At 35.4% G+C, this 21,435-nt stretch overlaps 1 protein-coding gene across 1 annotated transcript in view; it reads left to right on the top strand.

Annotated features, from left to right (window-relative positions):
• The window catches only part of LOC132707716 (unconventional myosin-IXa), a 37,630-nt gene that overhangs the window by 10,348 nt on the left and 5,847 nt on the right, over nt 1-21,435 (top strand). Inside the window, exons 2-12 of the mRNA XM_060679645.1 lie at nt 84-325; nt 1,022-1,177; nt 2,416-2,587; nt 3,141-3,313; nt 5,465-5,828; nt 5,887-6,017; nt 6,069-6,236; nt 18,570-18,811; nt 19,509-19,662; nt 19,717-19,973; nt 20,990-21,228. Coding sequence (XP_060535628.1) covers nt 84-325; nt 1,022-1,177; nt 2,416-2,587; nt 3,141-3,313; nt 5,465-5,828; nt 5,887-6,017; nt 6,069-6,236; nt 18,570-18,811; nt 19,509-19,662; nt 19,717-19,973; nt 20,990-21,228 — 2,298 coding nt within the window. The remainder of the gene's footprint in view (nt 1-83; nt 326-1,021; nt 1,178-2,415; nt 2,588-3,140; nt 3,314-5,464; nt 5,829-5,886; nt 6,018-6,068; nt 6,237-18,569; nt 18,812-19,508; nt 19,663-19,716; nt 19,974-20,989; nt 21,229-21,435) is intronic.

The following is a 21,435-nucleotide window of genomic DNA, read 5'->3' on the forward strand; positions in this document are numbered from 1 at the left end:
TTCCCATTTTCTTTAATATATTTGTTTTAATTTTTGGTTCAGTCAATCGAGTTGTGTGCGTTTAGCTTCTTTTTTTTTTTCAGATGCATCCTCATCCAACGAGGCAGTCCACCTACAGCAGCGCCTGCGCAGTTTGAGCACAGAGCTAGTTACCCTCAGAAATCGGTTGCATGTACAAGGAAGTAACCAAACGGCGCCGAATAAGGGCGCAGGTCTCACCGGATCAGGCAATTTACCCCCTACTCCCGTCGCTACTGTCGAGCAATTGCAACAGCCGCAGGTACCTCCAAGGAACGCACAGCATGGCGCTGTCGTTCCTCCATTGGTAAGCGGGCACTTTATTCCTCTTAATTGTCATGGTTCTCAAACAATCTAAATCATCCACATTCATACCAACTGAACTACAGTTATAAAAATCGATCTTATCGTTAGTGTAGCTACTTATAGGTATGGTCTGTTCATAGATATAAGAAAGTGACCAATTGCTTTTGAATGGGATTATCCAAGGGTGGTGGTGGTGTTGTCGAAATAATTGTCATGTAAAAATATATAATTTCGTGAAAATCTGAACTTTCAGTTCTTATTTATTTTGATTTTTTTCTTACTATATCTACGTAATGGTATCGATTTAGAATAAAACCAAACTAGGTTATTTTTTGGTATATAAATAATCTATTTTTCTTCCAATTAAGCGTTTCCAATATCCCCATGGACCTACGTCATTTTATACTGGACACTCTGAATATCGCAAAGCCAACAGCAAGATTTGTTCGGGTCAAATTAAATAGTACATTTTTTTAATGAAGTGGAACACGTTGATAATGATAATAATAATTGATAATAACTTATTATAACGTTCCGTAAGTTGGGCCCTTTTTCTATTCAAGGTCCACTTTAATTCGTGAAAAATCATTTGAGTCACTTTCTCTCTCAGCTTTTTGAAAGCATCCGAAAATAATTTGCGCGTCAACTTGCTTAGATTAGTAAAATTGATAATTCGTTGGAGATTACTTGTTTGCAGCTTTCCAACACAAAAGCAACTCACCCGCCAGTTATCCAGCCGCCTCAAAGTTGCGTTAGCGCGGACATTGAGGACCTCATCCATCTGCCAGTGCCACTTACGGAAAACACTGTTATGAAATGCCTCCATGCCAGATTTTCGGCAAAGCAGTTTTACGTAAGTATAAGCAAGCTACTTATACAGGGTGTTTCTTAATTGAATAATATAATTAAGGCGATTTTAAAAAGAAAACTTCATATGAACATATGTCCTAAACGTCTTCACTTTTGAGATACAGGGTGGTAAAGTTTTCAAAAATAAAATATGTTTTTTTAATATCTTTGGATATTTTAATGAAATTTGACACGCATGCACTTATGTATCAAGAGGCATTATTTGGTCTAGCAGATTTTTTTTAAATACCACCTATTTTAGCAGATATTGATGGTACGCCACTGAATGCAGTTAATTCGATTAACCATGGAACGTTTTCGCACCACATTTAGCGTAGCATTGAGGAAGACTCGAATGAGTCCATCCGCCATCGAGCACAGGAATTGGATCTGTGTCTATCCACTTTATGGAAGATTTTACCGAAGGATCTTGGTTTACGTGCTTACAAAATCCAACTCGTGCAAGAATTGAAGCCAAATAAGGCGTAGATTCGTCGGATGGGCCCAAAACGACATTGCCGTTGTTCCCGATTTTCGTAAGCGAATTTTGTTTAGCAATGAAGTGCACTTTTGGTTGAATGGCTACGTCAACAAACAAAACTGCCGCATTTGGAGCGAAGCTAATCCTCAAGTGTATGTCGAAACACCGTTACATCCAGAAAAACTGACTGTTTGGTGCACACTGGTGATCGGTATAGAGCTATGATTACTAACTCTTTCATTCCTGAATTAAATAACCATGATGTTCAGGAGATGTGGTTTCAACAAGACGGCGCGACATGTCAAACAGCTCGTGCCACAGTCAATTTATTGAAAGACACGTTTGGTGACCGCCTAATGTCACGTTTTGGACCTGTGAATTGGCCTCCAAGATCTTGTGATTTAACACCGCTAGACTACGCGCTGTGGGGCTGTGTAAAGTCATTGGTCTATGCGGATAAGCCACAAACGCTTGACCATTTGGAAGACAACATTCGCCGTGTTCTTACCGATATACGGCCACAAATGTTGGAAAGTCATCAAAATTGGACGTTCAGATTGGACTACATCCGCGCCAGCCTTGGCGGTCATGCCAGAAATCATATTTAAAATGTAATGCGGATAAATAAAATTCATGTCAATCGAATAATCCATCGTTGTTTTATTGCAACTTAAAGTTCTATACATCGAAAAAAAAACACCCCTTACAAGCATCGACATCAATGCGTATAACATAATTATTTATAATTTTCATATTTTCAGACCAATATCGGACCAATCCTGCTCTGTGTTAATCCCTACCGAGACGTAGGGAATCCCCTCACCTTAAATAGTACAAGAAATTTATATTTAAGTCCGCAACTCAACAAGGTAGTCCAAGAAGCAGTGAAACAGCAGTCGGAAACTGGATATCCACAAGCCATTATTTTGTCGGGTAAGCAAAAAAGTCGAATAAAGACCCTCGCGTGACTCTGTATTTTTAACAAGGACTCAAAGAAGTTTAAGTTCAGGACTTAAACACATCAGGCCTTGCACTTTTTCACCGAGACCTAACACAGAATACGAACAATTTAAAACAATTACATACACAGGAGAACCTAGTGAAAAATTTTCAAAATATTTGTCAAAATGTTTTCATTTCCTTTCCCCTTTTTCTTGGTCATGATTTTTATGAGTACCGTGTTTGACCCGATTCCCGAAGCCTCAACCGCCCACCTGGAGGGCCAGGGTTTTATATCGGAGTTCCTTCTCCTACATACATTGCCTTTATCAGGGCTAAGGAAGTGTATCTCCCCCACCTGTTGGTTCGCGTGGTCCCCTATCCGCCACCTTGGGGACGCGCTCTCTAGGGGTTACGGGCTACTTAAAACGCGGCCGCCAATTGTATTTGCACATGTCAAAAGTGACTTTACACTTTTCTGAAACAGATTATATTATGAAGTCAAATCACTGATAAGTTATAGCTTCATCACTATGACGAATCGTAGGAACCAGCGGATCCGGCAAGAGCCACGCTTCGATGCTTCTCCTGCGACAACTTTTCGCCGTAGCCGGGGGCGGGCCGGAAACAGACGCCTTCAAGCATTTGGCGGCCGCTTTTACCGTCCTTCGATCGTTGGGATCGGCAAAAACTACCACCAACTCCGAATCTAGCCGAATCGTAAGTAAATTTTGCTGCGGACGTGCGAGTGTGCACTCATTCAAGCTTTTCAATACTTATTCAAAATACCGACGTCACACCAATAAAGCCATGGTCGGTTTCAATTGAATGAAAAATTCGCAGTTATAGTCTAACGCCAAAAGAAACCAATAAAATGACAAATGATAAATAATAGGGAACAAAAACTATTTAGTTTCAAGTTAATGAATTTAATTTATCTATTATAAGTAAGATCACGTCAAGTGGATACCCCATTTACCACTTGATCGTAAATATTTAATCTGTATATATATTTTGTAAGTACTTATGATGGAAAATTGATAGCCCAAACCCAAAATTTATATTTTAACATTTTTTTTATAATGAAAATTTTACGCGCTTTTAATTAAAAAATGGATTAAAAATCAACCGTAAGAGATAAATTTATGTGTCTCGAACTGCATTGAGGGTTTTATCAGTGATAATTTAAAATAATAATACAAAATATTATTATAAAACAATTTTTTTTTATTTTGTTATTTTACTATAATCATTATGAATAAAAGTTTTTTTTTAAATATTATTTTTAAATTAAAAGAAAAACCGCTCCGTTACGATTTTCTTTTTTGTTTTACGCGTATCCTAGTAAATAACAAAATCATTTTAGACGTCATTTCTGTCTATTCGTGACATAAGTTCATACGCAAAGCATGAAATAATCATTAAAAATAAAGGCTCTAGTGTTGTTGATTTGTGTTATTTTAGCTAATATTTTAATATTATAAAATTTAATTGTAATAATAATATTTTCTGTGACTTAAAATGGTCCGAATGATTATTATTTAAAATTAATTTTGCCAATTTAGTTAATCATAAAAATGATTTTGGTGTTAATGCTGAGGTGAGCGTGTGATGGCTTAGCAGGGAGTGTGAAAAACAAGCGTATCGTGCTAGTCTTCAACGTGATAAAAATAACCACATAACAACTCCATTTTCCTCTTTTCGGTAGGCCCAAGGTTCTTTAAAAAAATACCAACCACGATTCGAACGCTTAACTACAATAAAAAAATACTAGCCGATTTCATTATTACAAACCACTGGGAAATTTTTCACTAGAATGCAGGCTCGTTTCAGAAGATGAAAAAGCATTTATTAAAAAAAATTCATTATTTTAACTTGTTTGTTCTATTCAGTATGTTATGACTGTTAATATTGTTAAAAAAAATAAAATGTTATTAATAACAATTATAATACAATAACACAAATAATAATATAATTTGTTTTATAATAATATTTTGTATTATTATTTTTAAATTATCATTGATAAAACCTTCATTGCGGTTCGAGGCGCTGTCATAAATAAATTCATTTTGTTTAATCCAATGACGAGTAGTGAAATTTTCTTCCGAAATCTTAAACTTAAAAGTGTAAAGCATGTGACCGATAAAAAAAACATGATTTTTTTTACCAAGAAATCAGTTATATGTCCATTTGTTAACTTAAAAGTTAGCTAGTTAACAATACGAAGATAAAAAAATAATTTTCAGTCGTTAATATATTCTTAAAGCATAGACATTTGACCATAGATGCTGAAAATATCATAAATTTATCTCTTACGGTTGATTTTAATCCATTTTTTAATTAAAAGCGCTTAAAATTTTCATTATAAAAAAAAAAGTTGTTAAAATCAAAATTTTCAAAAATCGTTTGAAAGATCAATTTTCTTCCACCATAAGTGCTTATAAAAAATATATATAGATTAATTTTTTATAATCAAGTGGTCAAGTGGTCCACTCCTTACTCCTATATCATTTCTAATGAAGTTATTCTTAAAATAGTAATACACTATTGAACCTGATAAAGAAAAAATATAATTGCCAAAAATATTTTTAAAATATCAATTGCAATTGAAAGTTATATATTTACAAAATATGGAGGATTTCGTATCTATTCATTTTTCCTCTGTCTTCTGGATTTCTGCTGCGTGAGTTTTTGATAAATGGATCTTGCTCATTATTAATTTCGAAAATCATCCTGTTGGCTTTTTGAAATGTATTTTTTCTTCAAGTTCAACCGCTATAGCTTTTTAAAAAGCAACTTTATGAAAAATATAGAGAAAGCTTTTTTATACAGCATTAAAAACCGGTATTACAAAATAAAACCGTTTTGCAGGGTCAATTTATAGAAGTCCAGGTAACAGACGGGGCCCTGTACAGAACCAAAATACACTGTTATTTTCTGGATCAGACGAGAGTAATTCGTCCATTACCAGGTGAAAAGAATTACCATATATTTTACCAAATGCTCGCGGGCTTGTCCGCCGACGAAAGGTCGAAACTCAACCTCGAAGGGCGGAAAGCTTCGACGTTGAAATACTTGCAATGCGGCGATACCAGACAGGATGTTACCGAAGACGCGACCAGGTTTCAGGCTTGGAAGACTTGTCTGGGCGTTCTTGGCATACCATTTTTAGACGTCGTAAGGGTACTTGCGGTGGTCCTTTTACTAGGAAACGTTCATTTTCTGGACGGCAAGGGTAAGTCACGAAAAAGTTCCTTGGCGTTCTCTATTGCTTATTCGGTACTCTGTGGAAGGTTTGGAAGTCGAGGTAAAGGGAGAAGTTGAGCTGAACGCGGTTGCAGCTTTGCTAGGCGTCTCGGGAGCTGCTTTGTTTCGAGGTCTGACGTCTAGGACCCACAATGCCAGAGGACAACTTGTCAAATCGGTAAATGTTGATGGAAAAAGTCAGGTGACCATTTCATCGCTCCGTTTCTAGGTCTGCGACGCCAACATGTCCAATATGACGCGGGACTGTCTAGCAAAAGCTCTCTATTGTCGAACTGTCGCTACCATAGTGAGGCGAGCGAATAGTCTGAAAAGGCTGGGTTCGACCTTGGGTACTCTCAGTTCGGATTCTAACGAATCCGTTCACAACCAAGCGGAGGTAATGGTTCCCTAGTAGAACATAAAGTAAGACAGAGACTGGAAATGGTTTCGTCGTCCCAACCAAGATCATTCGGTTTTTGTTTTCCCTAACCGCTGTTACTTTGTTTAATACAATGAGAACGTCTTCTTTTGGAGACATTGTCGACCACCAAACAATAACTCAAATCACTCTAACATTTTGTTCAAATCTCTTCAAGTTCTTTGCACGTTTTTAGGAAATTTACTTGTAATGAATTTCTAAAAATATGTGTAAAGGAATTTTTAAGAAAAAGTTACGTTTGGGCATTTTTTGCCGGAACTGCACGTGCGTTTTGATAATGTGTGAGCCTGGAGCTTCCAATTTCCGCCGACAGTGCCTATTGGTTTCAGGAGAACCGTCACTTGTAGTGCGGATGTATCCAAGACATATAGCAACATACAGTGTTCTACTTGCGGCAAATGGCATCACTCAATTTGTGCAAAATTAAGCGAATTGGAGTTGCGAGTGATAGCTGAAGGACAAAAAATTTGGGTATGTGGCGCATGTAGGTGGGAGACTGCATCATGGTTTGGAGAAGCGCAGTGCTCCTCAAATTTAAGTGCAAGTCATACCAGGGCGCACAGTGTTGTCAGTGATGATAATGATGAGTCACTTCGTCTATTACTACTTCATCTTCTTAAGACTGAAATTAGCAGGAATTCTTATTTATAAACGAGTCTCAACTCCATGTAAGAAACTCAAAAACTGACAAAGTTATGAGCGAGATGATAGAGGAGGTGGAAAAAATTATCAGCCTTAGGACTAGAAGACCATTAGATTCAAAGAGAAGAACCTGGCTACAGAATTTCAGAAAAGAAAAGGGTCCTTTGGACACAACACTCTATGGCATTAACAACCCAAACCATAAAGCTTTTATCAACGAAGAGTTGTGTAAAGCAACTTATAAGCTGTATGAAATTAAAAACCAAAAAACCATGTAATGGGTGTTTTTTTTTCGATGTATAGAACTTTAAGTTGGCATTACTGTTCAAGATGGCGACCGATTTAACAGCTGTCAAGTGATTTATTCTCAGTTTGCTTTGGCAACTCACTCCTGAACAACGCTTGCAAATAGTGCAATTTTATTTCGAAAATAATGGTTCTGTGCGGAATACGTATCGCGCACTACGTCCATTTTATCATCGACAAAATCGTCCATCAGAGCAGTTAATTCAATTAACCATGGAACGTTTTCGCACCACGTTTACTCTTATTGATAACTCGCATCCCCAGAGACGCCGTAAATGCGTACAGAAGAAGCTATTGCTGCTGTAGAGCGTAGCATTGAGGAAGACGCGATGAGTCCATCCGCCATCGAGCACAGGAATTGGATCTGTGTCCATCCACTTTATGGAAGATTTTGCGGAAGCATCTTGGTTTACGTGCTTAAAAAATCCAACTCGTGCAAGAATTGAAGCCAAATAAGGCGTAGATTCGTCGGATGGGCCCAAAACGAGATTGCCGTTGTTGCCGATTTTCGTAAGCGAATTTTGTTTAGCGATGAAGCGCACTTCTGGTTGAATGGCTACGACAACAAACAAAATTGCCGCATTTGGAGCGAAGCTAATCCTCAAGTGTATGTCGAAACACCGTTACATCCAGAAAAACTGACTGTTTGGTGCGCTTTATGGGCTGGTGGAATCATTGGTCCGTACTTCATCAAAAACGATGTTGGCCAGAACGTTACAGTCAATGATGATCGGTATAGAGCTATGATTACTAACTCTTTCATTCCTGAATTGAATAAGCATGATGACCAGGAGACGGCTCAACACATCACACAGCTCGTGCCACAATCGATTTATTGAAAGACACGTTTGGTGACCGCCCAATTTCATGTTCTGTGAATTGGTCTCCAAAATCTTGTGATTTAACACCTACTTTCTGTGGGGCTATGTAAAGTCATTGGTCTATGCGGATAAACCACAAACGCTTGACCATTTGGAAGACAACATTCGCCGTGTTATTGCCGATATACGGCCACAAATGTTGGAAAAAGTCATCGAAAATTGGACGTCGAGATTGGACTACATCCGCGCCAGCCGTGGCGGTGATATGGCAGAAATCATATTTAAAATGTAATGCCACAAGATTATCTTTCAGATAAATAAAATTCATGTCAATCGAATAATCCATCATTGTTTTATTGCAACTTAAGTTCTAAAAAAAAACACCCCTTATTTGTCTTTGTCAAGAAAAATGATGGGGATCGCGCCGGTGGCATAAAGGATTGGGGACACGTCAATGATCTTGTACAGCTCGCAATGCAAGTGTCTTAATTGTTAATCTTCACTCTCTTCTATTGCGATGGCGGTGTGTCTTAACCACAGGATTGCTAACGTTAATGTTAGTTTTTTATCTGCTCACTTTTTAGATATCAAAGATTTATTGCTAACGAAAATTTGTCTAAAGCCACTATTGATTGGTCGTTAGTCGAAATTAAGGGTTATAATTTAATTAGGAAAAACCGTATAGATCGAGCAAGAGGTGGCCTAGCTATTTATGTTCGTAGCGATATAAAAGCTTCAAAATATTCCGTTCATGCTGGTGATAATAACCTATTAGAGAATTTACTGATCAATTTTAGTGTCGGGGATGTAAATGTGAACATGCAACCACGGCAAATCTTCTGGATCCTATTTTCTGATTCTAATTTCTGATCGCAGTGTACTTAAAGATGCTACAAGCATTTTGTCAATCCAGCTCTCTACTATGATATGAACACAATTAAATAGGACGAACTCTATTATTTCTTTCATTCATTCTTTTCGAGTTGATCGTATTGCACTTTTAATGTTAAAACTAAGTTTACCCATACTACTTAACCATATCAAATTTCCATTCCATCCTGCTGTTGTGTGTCCCATTCCTAAAATAAGCTAAAAACAGCTGGTGTGTCGAAAGTTGGTGAAGTGGTGTCAGGGGTGCTTCGAGGATCAATCTGGGGGCCACTAATCTCCGTCATATGCTGACGATACCCATTTATCCGTTCCATTATGATAAGATCGAAGCAGATATTAATTTCGATCTGCAGCAGGTCATATATTATGTCTGCATTGTCATTTTTCCTAGTATTGTTTCACCATGTGCCCCCGTCAACACCTTCAAAAAATACAAAACAACGTTCTAGGTTTGTGTATGGAAATAAGGAAGATGTATGGAATTAAGGAATTATGACAATTTATTTGAGTACCTATTGGTTGTGTTAATATAAAAGATCTTAAAGAATTCTAGCCCTCCCCATTTAAAAGATGTAAATGTTAAGTAGAACATTAAAGGCGTGTTATTAGGTAAATAAAGTGCTGATTGGTTTCCTCGTCTTTTAATTAATCACAGAATTATTACTATAATTACTTACTTTTTCTTTTGTTTATATTTTATTATTCTTTACTGCGGGTTCTCCTGTTACAAATTGTATTATTAAAAAGGTGTATAATATATGTATGTGTTCGGTTAATGTTGAGTAGAGTGTGTATTATGTATATTATGTATATCAATTCTCAATAAAGACTATTATTATTATTATTAAATCCTTTATTAGTCAAATCTAATTAACATTTTATTCAAAATGGAAAACATTATGCAAAATTTGACATGTTATTTTTATTATACAATATTTTTATGTTTTCCATAAAGAAAGCATTTGTCAAGACTCAGAATGTTTTCAGACGGCGCACTCAACATATCCGAAAATTCAAAATTTTCCCGACCGTGGCTTAAAACTGGCACTACTATACTACGAGCACTTTTCTTCGATTTGCTACTGCATTAAATCTGCAGATAGCTTTTTCAGAAACAATTTTCTTAGATCTACTTTGCCAGTATTTTTTATAAAGTATCGGAAAATCCGATTGCAAAATCAACCTACCTCAAAACGTCAAAATTTAGGAGTTTAGAATCGATATGTAAGGTAGTATAGGAAACAAGGAAATGAAATAAGGAAATGTTTTTTTTTCGCTTTCTCAAAATCGGAAATCAAAATTTTCGATCAACGGACCTGAGGACGTGAAGGAGAGTCGAGCGCCACCTTACTCGACCTCCTCAAAAAATCGTCAACATTGAAGTGGTGCCGGATTTTTGAGTTTTTGATATTGAAGTTCCGACTCATCCACTCCAAGAGCAGGCGATGAGATCAGGATTTTTTTATTTGAAGTTTTTGAGGTCAAAAGCCAAATGGTTTGGAAACTCCTGGAACTCGGGGGAGTTCTGGAGGAGGTGTAGGGCGGGAGAGGAGGTACACACCGCCTCTTCTCCCCCTCCACCATTCACTGGATATGACTGTACTATATTACACATTGTTTTCTCAATTGTTTTAATGATGTTTCTTTTCACACTTATGCGCTGTCTGATAACGTTACCTGTGATCCTCTCTAGTCTAGGCACACCACAACTCCTTCGCAAATAGTCCAGTTCCGTCGATTTAATTTATTATTTATATCTTTTGTTCAGCATCTATAGCTTTGAACCGCACGTTGCATTGCTTTTTAAGATTGTGTGGTGGATAAAACCGAGTATAGCTGTCTGATGATAGCTATATGTTTGCCTTGTGCTAACTCATTATTTACATCCGCGTTTGTTGTGCCTATATGATGTTATTGCAATTTTGTATAGTGTGGTCTCGCAGGTCTACTTCCCGTTCTTCTTCGCCGTCATGTTTACTTTTAGTCCAAACCTTAAAACTATTTCAGTTATATTTCTTATAATCTGGGAGCCATACGATATCCTCTGATACTTTGATACCGGCAATATCGAAATGTAAATAGAATAATGAAACGTAAGAGATATAATAAATGAAAATTTAACTGAATCCTTGGTAAAAAAAAATCATGTTTTTATCATCATATCATCATATGTTTATGATTCCGGAAGAAAATTTCTCTGCTCGTCATTAGTTTAAACAAAATGAATTTATTTATGACAGCGCGCCGGGCGCCGAGCGTTGTGGAAGCGCCCCGCTGCCAAGTGTCTCCAACAGCATTGGTTTTATCAGTGATAATTTAAAGTAATAATACAAAATGTTATTATAAAACAAATTTTATTATTATTTATGTTATTTTATTATAATTACTAATAATAAAATTTTATTTTTTTTTAAAAAAACGTTATAAAGGATACTATCAATTTTTTTTTATTATTTTTACCAAACTGCGTAAATTCAGAAAAAAATAATCAACTTTAAATTTTTAAAACTGTTATGATCTATACTTATTTTTTCTAGGCAATTTAGTAAATTAATATTTTTAAATTTACCAGTCAACACTCCATCTTTAGTTAACCAAGAAAAACCGCTCCGTTACGAAAGCATGAAATAATTATTAAAAATAAAAGCTGAAGTGTTAATTATGTGATAGAAAATGCTGATGAAATGCTAGCTTCAGTATATCCGGTATCTGCGACGCGACGCTTGCATAAAAACTTTATATATATAACAACTCTGTGCTTTGCGTCCAGTTCTCCTTGTAGCGGGTTAAAGAAAACCTCGTAGTTCTGTTTGCAAAATAAAAAAGTGTTTTTTAAAAACGAGATCCTTCGTTTGAAAACCTTAACTGGCGCAGTCGTGACGGATTTGGGGTAGTTTTCGGTCAAAGCCACGTCATCGGGACGATTTGATCGCGAAACGTGGGTTTCAACCCTTAGACTCCAAAACGAACCAGTGATAGACTGTCTGACAAACCCAACGTGATTGAGTTCGACTGAGGGCAAGGAAGGCAAGAAATCACCCCCGCAAGCAGTGCTACGCAAGGAAAATTCCAATAGGAAGAATAGGCTGACGACTAAGAGAAATCAAGGTTAGTGCCCAAAATTCCTATTGTTCTCCTTTCATCTTCCCTGGTTAGGACGGTGGAAATAATTTTAAGGATTCTTAGTTTTAAGTTCAATTTTAAGAAATTTCAAAATCAATTAAATTTATGAACGAAGATCAAGACGTCGACAATTTAAGTGCGTTTTTTACTTCGTTAAATTTAGTGGAACAGAAAGTAGAGAACAGTCAAATCAATTTGAAAATGAATTCTAATCAATCGTCGAATTCAGGTGTAAATTACACTTTGTTAAAAATGTTTATAGATAGTATTCTGCCATATAATGGTGATTCCAACACTTTAAATAGTTTTCTATCAGCTGGAGATTTCCTTTTTGATACATATGGTCAAGGAAACGACGAAATTTTAAAACAATATTTGTTAAGAACTATAAGAATGAAACTTGTTGATCGCGCACAAATTCTAGTAGGCTGTAGAATGGAGTTAGTAACGTGGGACAATATTAAAGTAGCTTTGTTAAATTGTTTTGGCGATAGACGAAACCTAGAATGTTTAGAACAGGATTTGTTTATGGCCACCCCGTTTAAAAATGAACATCCTTTAGATTTTGGGAAAAGATTACAAGTTTTAAGAAGTATCCTTGCTCAAAAAATTAATGCATTTCCTGCCGATACTATGGATAATGCAAGCAAAGTAATTCATTTACGTCAATACGATCAAATTTGTTTAAGGACGTTTATTAGAGGATTACCAGGACAATTACAAAGTATTATAAGACTTAAAAATCCGAGCTGTATAGAATTAGCTATGACCCAAATTATTGAAGAGGAAAATTTTCAATATACACAAAATATCTTCAGAACTCCAATTCATTCGAAAGTTTTGCCTAATACTTCTATCGAACCCGTTAAACAATTTTCACAAAATCCAAATTATTTTAGTAACCAAAATTTTAATTATGTACAACCGATTCGCCCTACAAATTATTTTCAAAACAACAATCACCATAATCAAAATTTTAGAATTAGGCATGATCAAAATCAGTTTACTCCCCAGACTAATAGTTTTCCCAGAGGTCCAATTAATATGCCTCAACCACGCGAAGTTCCAAGAAATTTTCCTACAAATAGGCAAGTTTTTGGCCCACCTAAAAACGTATTTAAACCGACAGGTCAGGTACCTAACAATAAACCCGAACCTATGTCAACAAGAACAAACTATACTATACCACGTCAAAATAATCAAATTAACCATTTCAAACCTACTGGCCCTAGAAATTTTATTTCGCAAGAATTATACCAAATCGACGAAAGTAACGCGGTACAAACAGATGAAACATCTGCGGTATTTCAAAATGAAAATATTCACCAAGACGAATACTCTGAAATTGAATTTTCAAATCAATCTGAATACTTTAATGACACTCAAAATTTTGACGAACACCCTGAAATTGAAAATCAAATCTCTCAAAATTTTACAATAACGAGCCAATGCGACTCAACGAAATGACATTAGAAATGTATACCGAAATTAATAATAGTTTACCGTACATCCAGATTAAAGAACCCGCAATTAAACTTTTAATTGATACTGGTTGTTTTCACTCGATTCTTCGACCTTCCATTGCAGAAAAATTTTATTGTGAAAAAATATATCATTCCCCAACTATTATTAAAACAGGAACTGGTGAAAAGGAAACTCTATTTAAAGCAGATATTACGGCTTTCCCAGAATTAAAGGCTAATACCAACCTATCTTTTATCCTTTTTGACTTTCATAAATTCTTTGACGGTATAATAGGATTAAACGACCTAAAACGTTTTAATTTTTCTATCGATCTTGTTAATAAACAATTAAGGAATAATACAACTAATATACCAATTTTATTTAGACAACCACAAAACGAAGTATATTGTATTACTGTGAATGCACACGAAATTGTTAACGTAAGAATTCCAGTAACACAAAACAATGATGTTATTATTCCCGAGCAAGTCATTGAAGGTCTCTATTTTCCAGAAACACTTACTACTGCAAAAAACGGTTTTGCGCAAACAGAAGTTTTTAATTACACTGAGAAAAATATAACGTTAAATTTCCCACAACCTCTAATTGTTTTATCTTTTCCGGACTTTCATAAAGAAAATTTTGAACTAAATATGATAGATAAAGAGTCACTTTTCGGAAATCCTGGAGATATTAATGAAGATATCGATAAATACATACATGAAGAAGATCAAAATATAAGCCTTGAACAATTGGAACAAATTGAAGACGTGTTTAACCCTCTAGAAAATGTAAACACTCCAAAAATTAATATCATCTCGGACATTCAAATTAAACCGCCAAATATTCCTAATACTGGTAAGACAGTACACTCAGCAGCTGAAGATCCAATATTAAATATACCAATTACCGAAAATATTTTAAATACTTACTCTAATCAAATAATATTTAACCAAAAAACAAACGGTCGTTATCACGTGATTAGGAGTTACCCATTCCAAAATAAATCTAGATTTTCTGTTTATTTAAGTCAAAACTATCAAAATGAAATAATTAAATTCTTTTTAGATTATTTGGATCCAACAAAAATGTACTGCCTTTATGTACAAAACACCGAAATAGATTTAAATCGAGAACTATCTGTTTTGTTACCAAATACATTTAAAAACCGTGCTTATAAATTGGTAATATCGAAAACTCTTTTAACTGACGTCACTGACAGGACAAAACAAAAAGACCTAATTGCATATCATCATGAAAAAACCTGTCATCGAGGAATTAATGAAAGCCTAATAGCATTAAAAAGGCTCTATTATTGGCCAAATATGAAAACTGATCTAACTGAATATATTAATAATTGTGACACGTGCCAACAAACAAAATATGATCGACATCCACCAAAATTAAAGTTTATGTTGACACCGACCCCTTCTGAACCATTAGAATCCATCCATATGGATACTTTTCAAATATGTAACGTAAAATTTCTTACAATTATAGACGTATTTTCACGGTACGCCCAAGCTTATCCGTTAGAACCCGCTTGCACAGCAATTGCTATCTTAGACGGTTTAGCGACCTTTATAAGTCATCACGGCCTACCTCAACAAATAACGTGTGATAATGGTACGGAATTTAAAACGTCTTTGCTTTTAGATTTCTGTAAATTGCATAAAATTGCAATTCATTTTACAACTCCCGGCAATTCTAATAGTAATAGTCCAATAGAGAGATTTCACTCTACTCTTGTTGAATTATATAGGGTACTAAAATTAAAAGAACCTAAAGAAGCCCCTAAAAATTTAATAAAATACGCCATTATAGGTTATAATTCATCAATGCATAGCGTAACAAAACAAAAACCTTTTGACGTTATTAATGGAAAAGTAAACGGTTTAGATCCCTTTGATTTAACGGATGAAATCATTGTAAATAATTATATCACAGATAGACGTGAAAGACTAAAAACTATCTATCAACAAATTTACGAAACATCGTTAGAAACAAAAATACGTTTAAATGAAAAACAAAACGAAAAACGAGAAAATCCACCTGAAATGAAACAAAATACAAAGGTTTACGTTACTGACAAAACAGCAAAACGTAGTAAGGACAAACCCCGAAGAAAACCTGTTATTATAGATCAAGATATTGGGAATAAAATTATTACAAAAAATAAAAAAATAATTCATAAATCTCAGATCCAAAAACCTAAAGCTTTTTCTTCTTCGCAGGTTAATGAACCGGACAACGCTGTTCCTTCTTGCAGCTACGCTGTTATTAGTGATAGCGAATAATGATATTGAAGTTATCCCAATTAAAACACCACTTCTCCCCTTCCGCTTAGGAAATGCTCGAATAATTCAACATCAACATACATTTTTGCATTTTGTAGAAACATCTCAACTTTTTAATCAATTACGTAATTTAGAATACGCTTACGCTGTAATCTCAAAATCATTAAACTATACAAATAAACATAATTTTCAGAATGTACACTATATTAATGGAAATAATTTACTTAATAATGTTCGATATTTAATTACTCAAGTAAAATTTAAACTTGGTAACATAAAACCTAATAACCGTACAAAAAGAGGTTTAATAAATGTTGTAGGTAAATTATCGAAATGGCTTTTTGGCACTCTCGATTCAGAGGATGGACAAAAATACGATAAAATTATCACAGAACTTGTGCGTAGTAAACATTCATCTGACATCCAACTAAAAAAGCAAACCTCGTTGATTCAACAGCTGATTGACAACTATAATGATACTATAACACTTCTACAGAAAAATCAAGAAGCTATTAAAAAACATATAGACATTTTTGAATATAATTCAAATAAAACTATTACTGACATAACTACTTTCATTAAAGCTCAAAATACACTAATGCAAATTATTCTAAATTGCCAAAGTTTTATAACTTTTTTGGATAATTTAGAAAATGCCATTACATTTGCGAAATTAAATACATTACATCCTGTAGTAATATCGGCGGCCGAATTAGAACAAATAATTTTTAAATTGACTGTTCTCTATGGTGATAATCAAATTCTAATTTTTGAAAATCAAAATAATTATTATCAGTTAGCAAACTTACAAGTTAAATTTACAAAAGATAAAATAATTTTTGCCGTCCATATTCCGATTTTTCTTAAAGATATTTTTGAAATATTCCACCTGTTCCCAGTACCTGTGAATCACTCCTTAATTATACCTAATTCACCCTACCTAATATTGGGCACTGACATGCAACAATATCAAGAATCAATCTGCCCAATCATTGAAGACACCTACGTTTGCGAAAATCAACTTACCCAGCCCATCGGTGATTGTGTGACAACCCTCATTAAATATGCCGAAAACAAAAATTGCCACGTAGTCAATGTAAATGTTTCAACGCATATAATACGACCAATCACTAGTAGATTTGTTTTGATAATACCATCGGAACAGAAACTTAAATTACAAATGAATTGTCAAAACAAAGAAATAGCTTTTATTGAAGAAGCCTGCCTAATCAATGTTCCATATAATTGTGGTATAAGTACCCAAAATACCGAGCTTTGGAATAAAGAAGAAATTTTTAAAGCAAACCCATTCTCACTGCCACCCATTAAAATTGAAAATATGGAACATCACGATGTGAAGTACCAGCCACTCCAACTACAATCGATTGATCTCAATACGATCAAAAAACTACGAGAAGCTGCGAAATCATCGATCCCCGACATTGGTTATGAAATTCATCCAGTCACTTGGAGTCTCGCCACTTCAACAGGAATGATGTTTATTTTAATCTTGTTAATAGTTATAGCATGGAAAATCTACAAGAGCCATTTGCTGCAAGATTCCAAGAAAACCAAGAACGACCAGTCTTCCGAAAACAACCCTTCGTCCCTGTTGTTTTCCACTTCGGAGGGAGGAATTATGTGATAGAAAATGCTGATGAAATGCTAGCTTCAGTATATCCGGTATCTGCGACGCGACGCTTGCATAAAAACTTTATATATATAACAACTCTGTGCTTTGCGTCCAGTTCTCCTTGTAGCAGGTTAAAGAAAACCTCGTAGTTCTGTTTGCAAAATAAAAAAGTGTTTTTTAAAAACGAGATCCTTCGTTTGAAAACCTTAACTTGTTGTTCAGTTGGTTTTTTTAGTTAATATTTTAGTATTATAATTTTTAATTGTAATAATAATATTTTCTGTGATTCAAAACCGTTAAATAGAAAAAATCCGTTAAATAAAAAAAATCAGAATTATGTGATTAAAAAATTAGTTTTAATTATTATATAAATATAATTTTGCCAATCTAGTTAATCATAAAAATGATTTTGGTGTTGATGATAAAAACAACCACATAACAACCCAACTTTTCTATTATCAGTGGGCCCAAAGTTCTTTAAAAAAAAAATACCAACCACGAGTCGAACGCTTAACTACATTAAAAAATACTCGCCAATTTCATTATTACAAACCATTAGAAAATTTATCACTAGAATGTAGGCTCATTTCAAAGGATCTAAAAGTATTTATTTAAACAAAAATAAGTTAGAAAAATAAATAAATAAAAATAACTGACGACAAATTTAATTATTTAAACTTGTTTTTTCTATTCAGTATGTTATGATTGTTAATATTGTTAAAAAAAATAAAATTTTATTAATAATAATTATAACAAAATAACATAAACAATAATAAAATTTGTTTTATAATAATGTTTTGCATGGCTATTTTAAATTAGTCCTTCTGTATGTATAATTCATGGGGAAAAGAATTTGAAATTGGGCAAAAAAAAAAATGATGGGAATAACGTGTACTTCTTTCCAATTTATCTATGTTCATAATATTACAATCGTTGTTATGTTGGTTTACATGTTTGCCAAGCTTTTGGGAGATTAAACGTATGTAATCTCGCAATTTCCACATGGGATGAAATAAATTAAAGCCGTTTCTTGGAAATCACCGCCTATAGTTTTTTTGCCTCGAAAAAAGACTTGATATAGTAATAATTTTCGCATCTGTTTTAAATCTTCTAGGTAACAAGTCAACATACCTCGACCATAGGAGGCAGCAATTCGGCCGGGAGCAAATCCATGGCAGCTCTAAACAATGCTGTGCGACACGCGACCACGGACGGCTTCATTGGTATCCTGGACATGTTCGGGTTCGAGGACCCTAAACCCGGTCAGTTGGAGCATTTGTGCATCAATTTGTGCGCGGAGACCATGCAGCATTTCTACAACACTCACATCTTTAAATCTAGCATAGAATCTTGCAGGTAAGGACATTATGTCCCACATACGAATTCTTGTGTTACTAAAAATAAGGTGCAAAAAAGATAGGGAAGCAATTGACTTGAGTAATCGAACTAGGTCTCACAACTAAAGCCAGACATGATCTCAATATATATTGCGTACTCGACGCAAATTAGTGTTAGCTTCTGTTGATGTTCTCGTGAGCACACAACAATATCGCATCAATCTTTGCTTGGAATGAACTAGGGAGATCTCGAGAACTACCGTATATGCAAGCTCCTGCGTCTGTCTGTTTTTCCATCGAGGCAGCTACTCAAAGCGGCTCTGAAATTGTATTTCTCAGCTACTATTGCAAGACAGCGTAAGGTAATGGTGGTGTTATTACTGATACCATGGTTTACAACCTCGGTCTGACCTGGCTGCTGCCAATTCTGTAAAATCGGATTATCCAGCTTGTGTAACTGCCTACTTAAGAAAAATTTTGGCCGTGAACCCTGTATATTGATTTCTAATTTAGTTTCATATCTTTAAAAACAGAAACAACACTTTGCCGAATATTATCATTCTCATCATGCTTACGTGGTTTACTCGAATAATATCTGGTGTGCTCTTATGTTTTTCAACTGCTGATATTATTCAAATATTACCAAAAAAAAATTCTGGCGTCATTATCGATTGTTGAATAAAATCGTTTTAATTGTGTTTCATCCTGATTCACAGGGACGAAGGCATCAACTTTGACGTCGACGTTGATTACGTGGACAACGTTCCCTGCATCGACCTGGTCTCGTCACTCAGGACCGGTTTATTGAGCATGCTCGACGTGGAATGCTCTATACGCGGTACAGCCGAATCGTATATTTCTAAAATTAAAGTAAGTCGACTGCTTTCGCGTAGTTTTCGAGAGCGACATTACGATTTATCGTAGGTTCAGCACAAGAGCAACAAGAGGCTTTTCGAACCGAAGCCGATAGATCCCAGACTATTCGGAATCCAGCATTTCGCGGGACGGGTGATTTATGATGCCACCGATTTTCTGGACACGAATAAGGACGTCGTTCCAGACGATTTGGTGGCGGTCTTCTATAAACATAATTGCAACTTCGGGTTTGCCACGCACCTCTTTGGGAGCGAGCTCAAAGCGCTCTATTCGATGGAAACGGTACCCAGAGGAGTCAGGTTTAGGTAATTTTGTTGCCCTTAAACTCATATAATGATCTTTCCTGTTCTCATAAAACAGGAATTTTTAAAAAGACGATGAAAAAAATATTTAGATGTTAAATATTATTATCTTTTTAAAAACTTCTAGCTACGATAGACATTCATTTGAAAATGTAGTCAGATAAAATAATAAGAGGTTTTACAGTGTTTTCTTGCAAGTTATCAGCTTCCCACTATCTTTCTTCTTTTTCAATCAGATGTTCTTCCCCAATTTTTACAACCCACTGTCTTCAACGTCCCTCATTTTCAAGGTGGTGCTATGCCTTGCTAGAAACCCTGCGAATAATATGGCGGAAGGCGAATTAGCGTCCTTCTTCTTCTTAGTACTCATGGTGTATTTTTTGACGGTGTGTATGATTTTGTTTTGTTAACTCGGTCTTAAACTTCTATGTTTCTGACTTTGTCAAGCCATAGGCCTACATTTGGAAAGCTTCAAGTTTTCTGCACATGATGTCATACATGAGCACACTGAAGAGTACGTGTTCTAGTTGGCCCGTTTTATACTTCTGCTTGCTTACCAGCAGCCACTTGGTCTTCTTAATGTTTAGCTTGAGTCCCATCTCTTGTGTGCTATGCAGTTTAGAAGTTCCTGCAAGTCTCCAAATGTCGTCTGCGTGTCTAAAGTTGTTTATTACTCTACTGTGTACTGTTTATTAGTATTACGCCTTTCAATTTTTTTATAACTATTATTATTAAATATTAGTTTTTTATTGTTGCCCGTACCTTTTCGTCTACATTCTTCGACATTTGTATGTTGAGCTTAATGTTTTGATTCTTGAGGAATTACCATATTTATCTGATATTTCGATTCGCCATATCCGTTACGAGAGACTTATGTCTGACATATTGCTCAGAAATTCTGACATGTCTCGCAGCAATTCGGACATAAGCCATAAATTTTGACTTATGTCAAAAATCCTGACTCGTTTCTCAGAAACCTGGAATCAAAAGAAACAGGACATAGTAGTCTGACTTTGTAGGATATCGCCGACGTCACACACGGATCTCCTCAACGGCGACGAGCCGGTGTCAACGCTCACTCAAGACTTCCATACCCGTTTGGACAACCTTCTGCGCACCCTCGTACACGCGAGGCCTCACTTTGTCAGATGCATATGCAGCAACAATCAAGAAACATCCAACAAGTTTGACAAAGGAATCGTGGTCAGACAGATCCGGTCTTTGCAAGTGCTCGAGACGGTAAACCTTATGGCAGGAGGTTAGTGACGAAATTATTCACACAATTTTCTACATGCAATAGAATAGAATAGTAGGAATTTACTCGTCCTTTTTTCGGACTATCAAATGGCGGTTCCTTGGATAAGGTTTCCACAGAACTGCGTGATTTGAGAAGCAAAAAATGCGGTCAAGCGTCGCTTTAGGTTACCTCAAATTGCGAACCCCGAAGACCTATTGTCCCCATTCG

This window comes from Cylas formicarius, unplaced genomic scaffold (assembly GCF_029955315.1).
Source record: "Cylas formicarius isolate icCylForm1 unplaced genomic scaffold, icCylForm1.1 PGA_scaffold_9__14_contigs__length_23061073, whole genome shotgun sequence".
Classification (NCBI taxonomy): domain Eukaryota; kingdom Metazoa; phylum Arthropoda; class Insecta; order Coleoptera; family Brentidae; genus Cylas; species Cylas formicarius.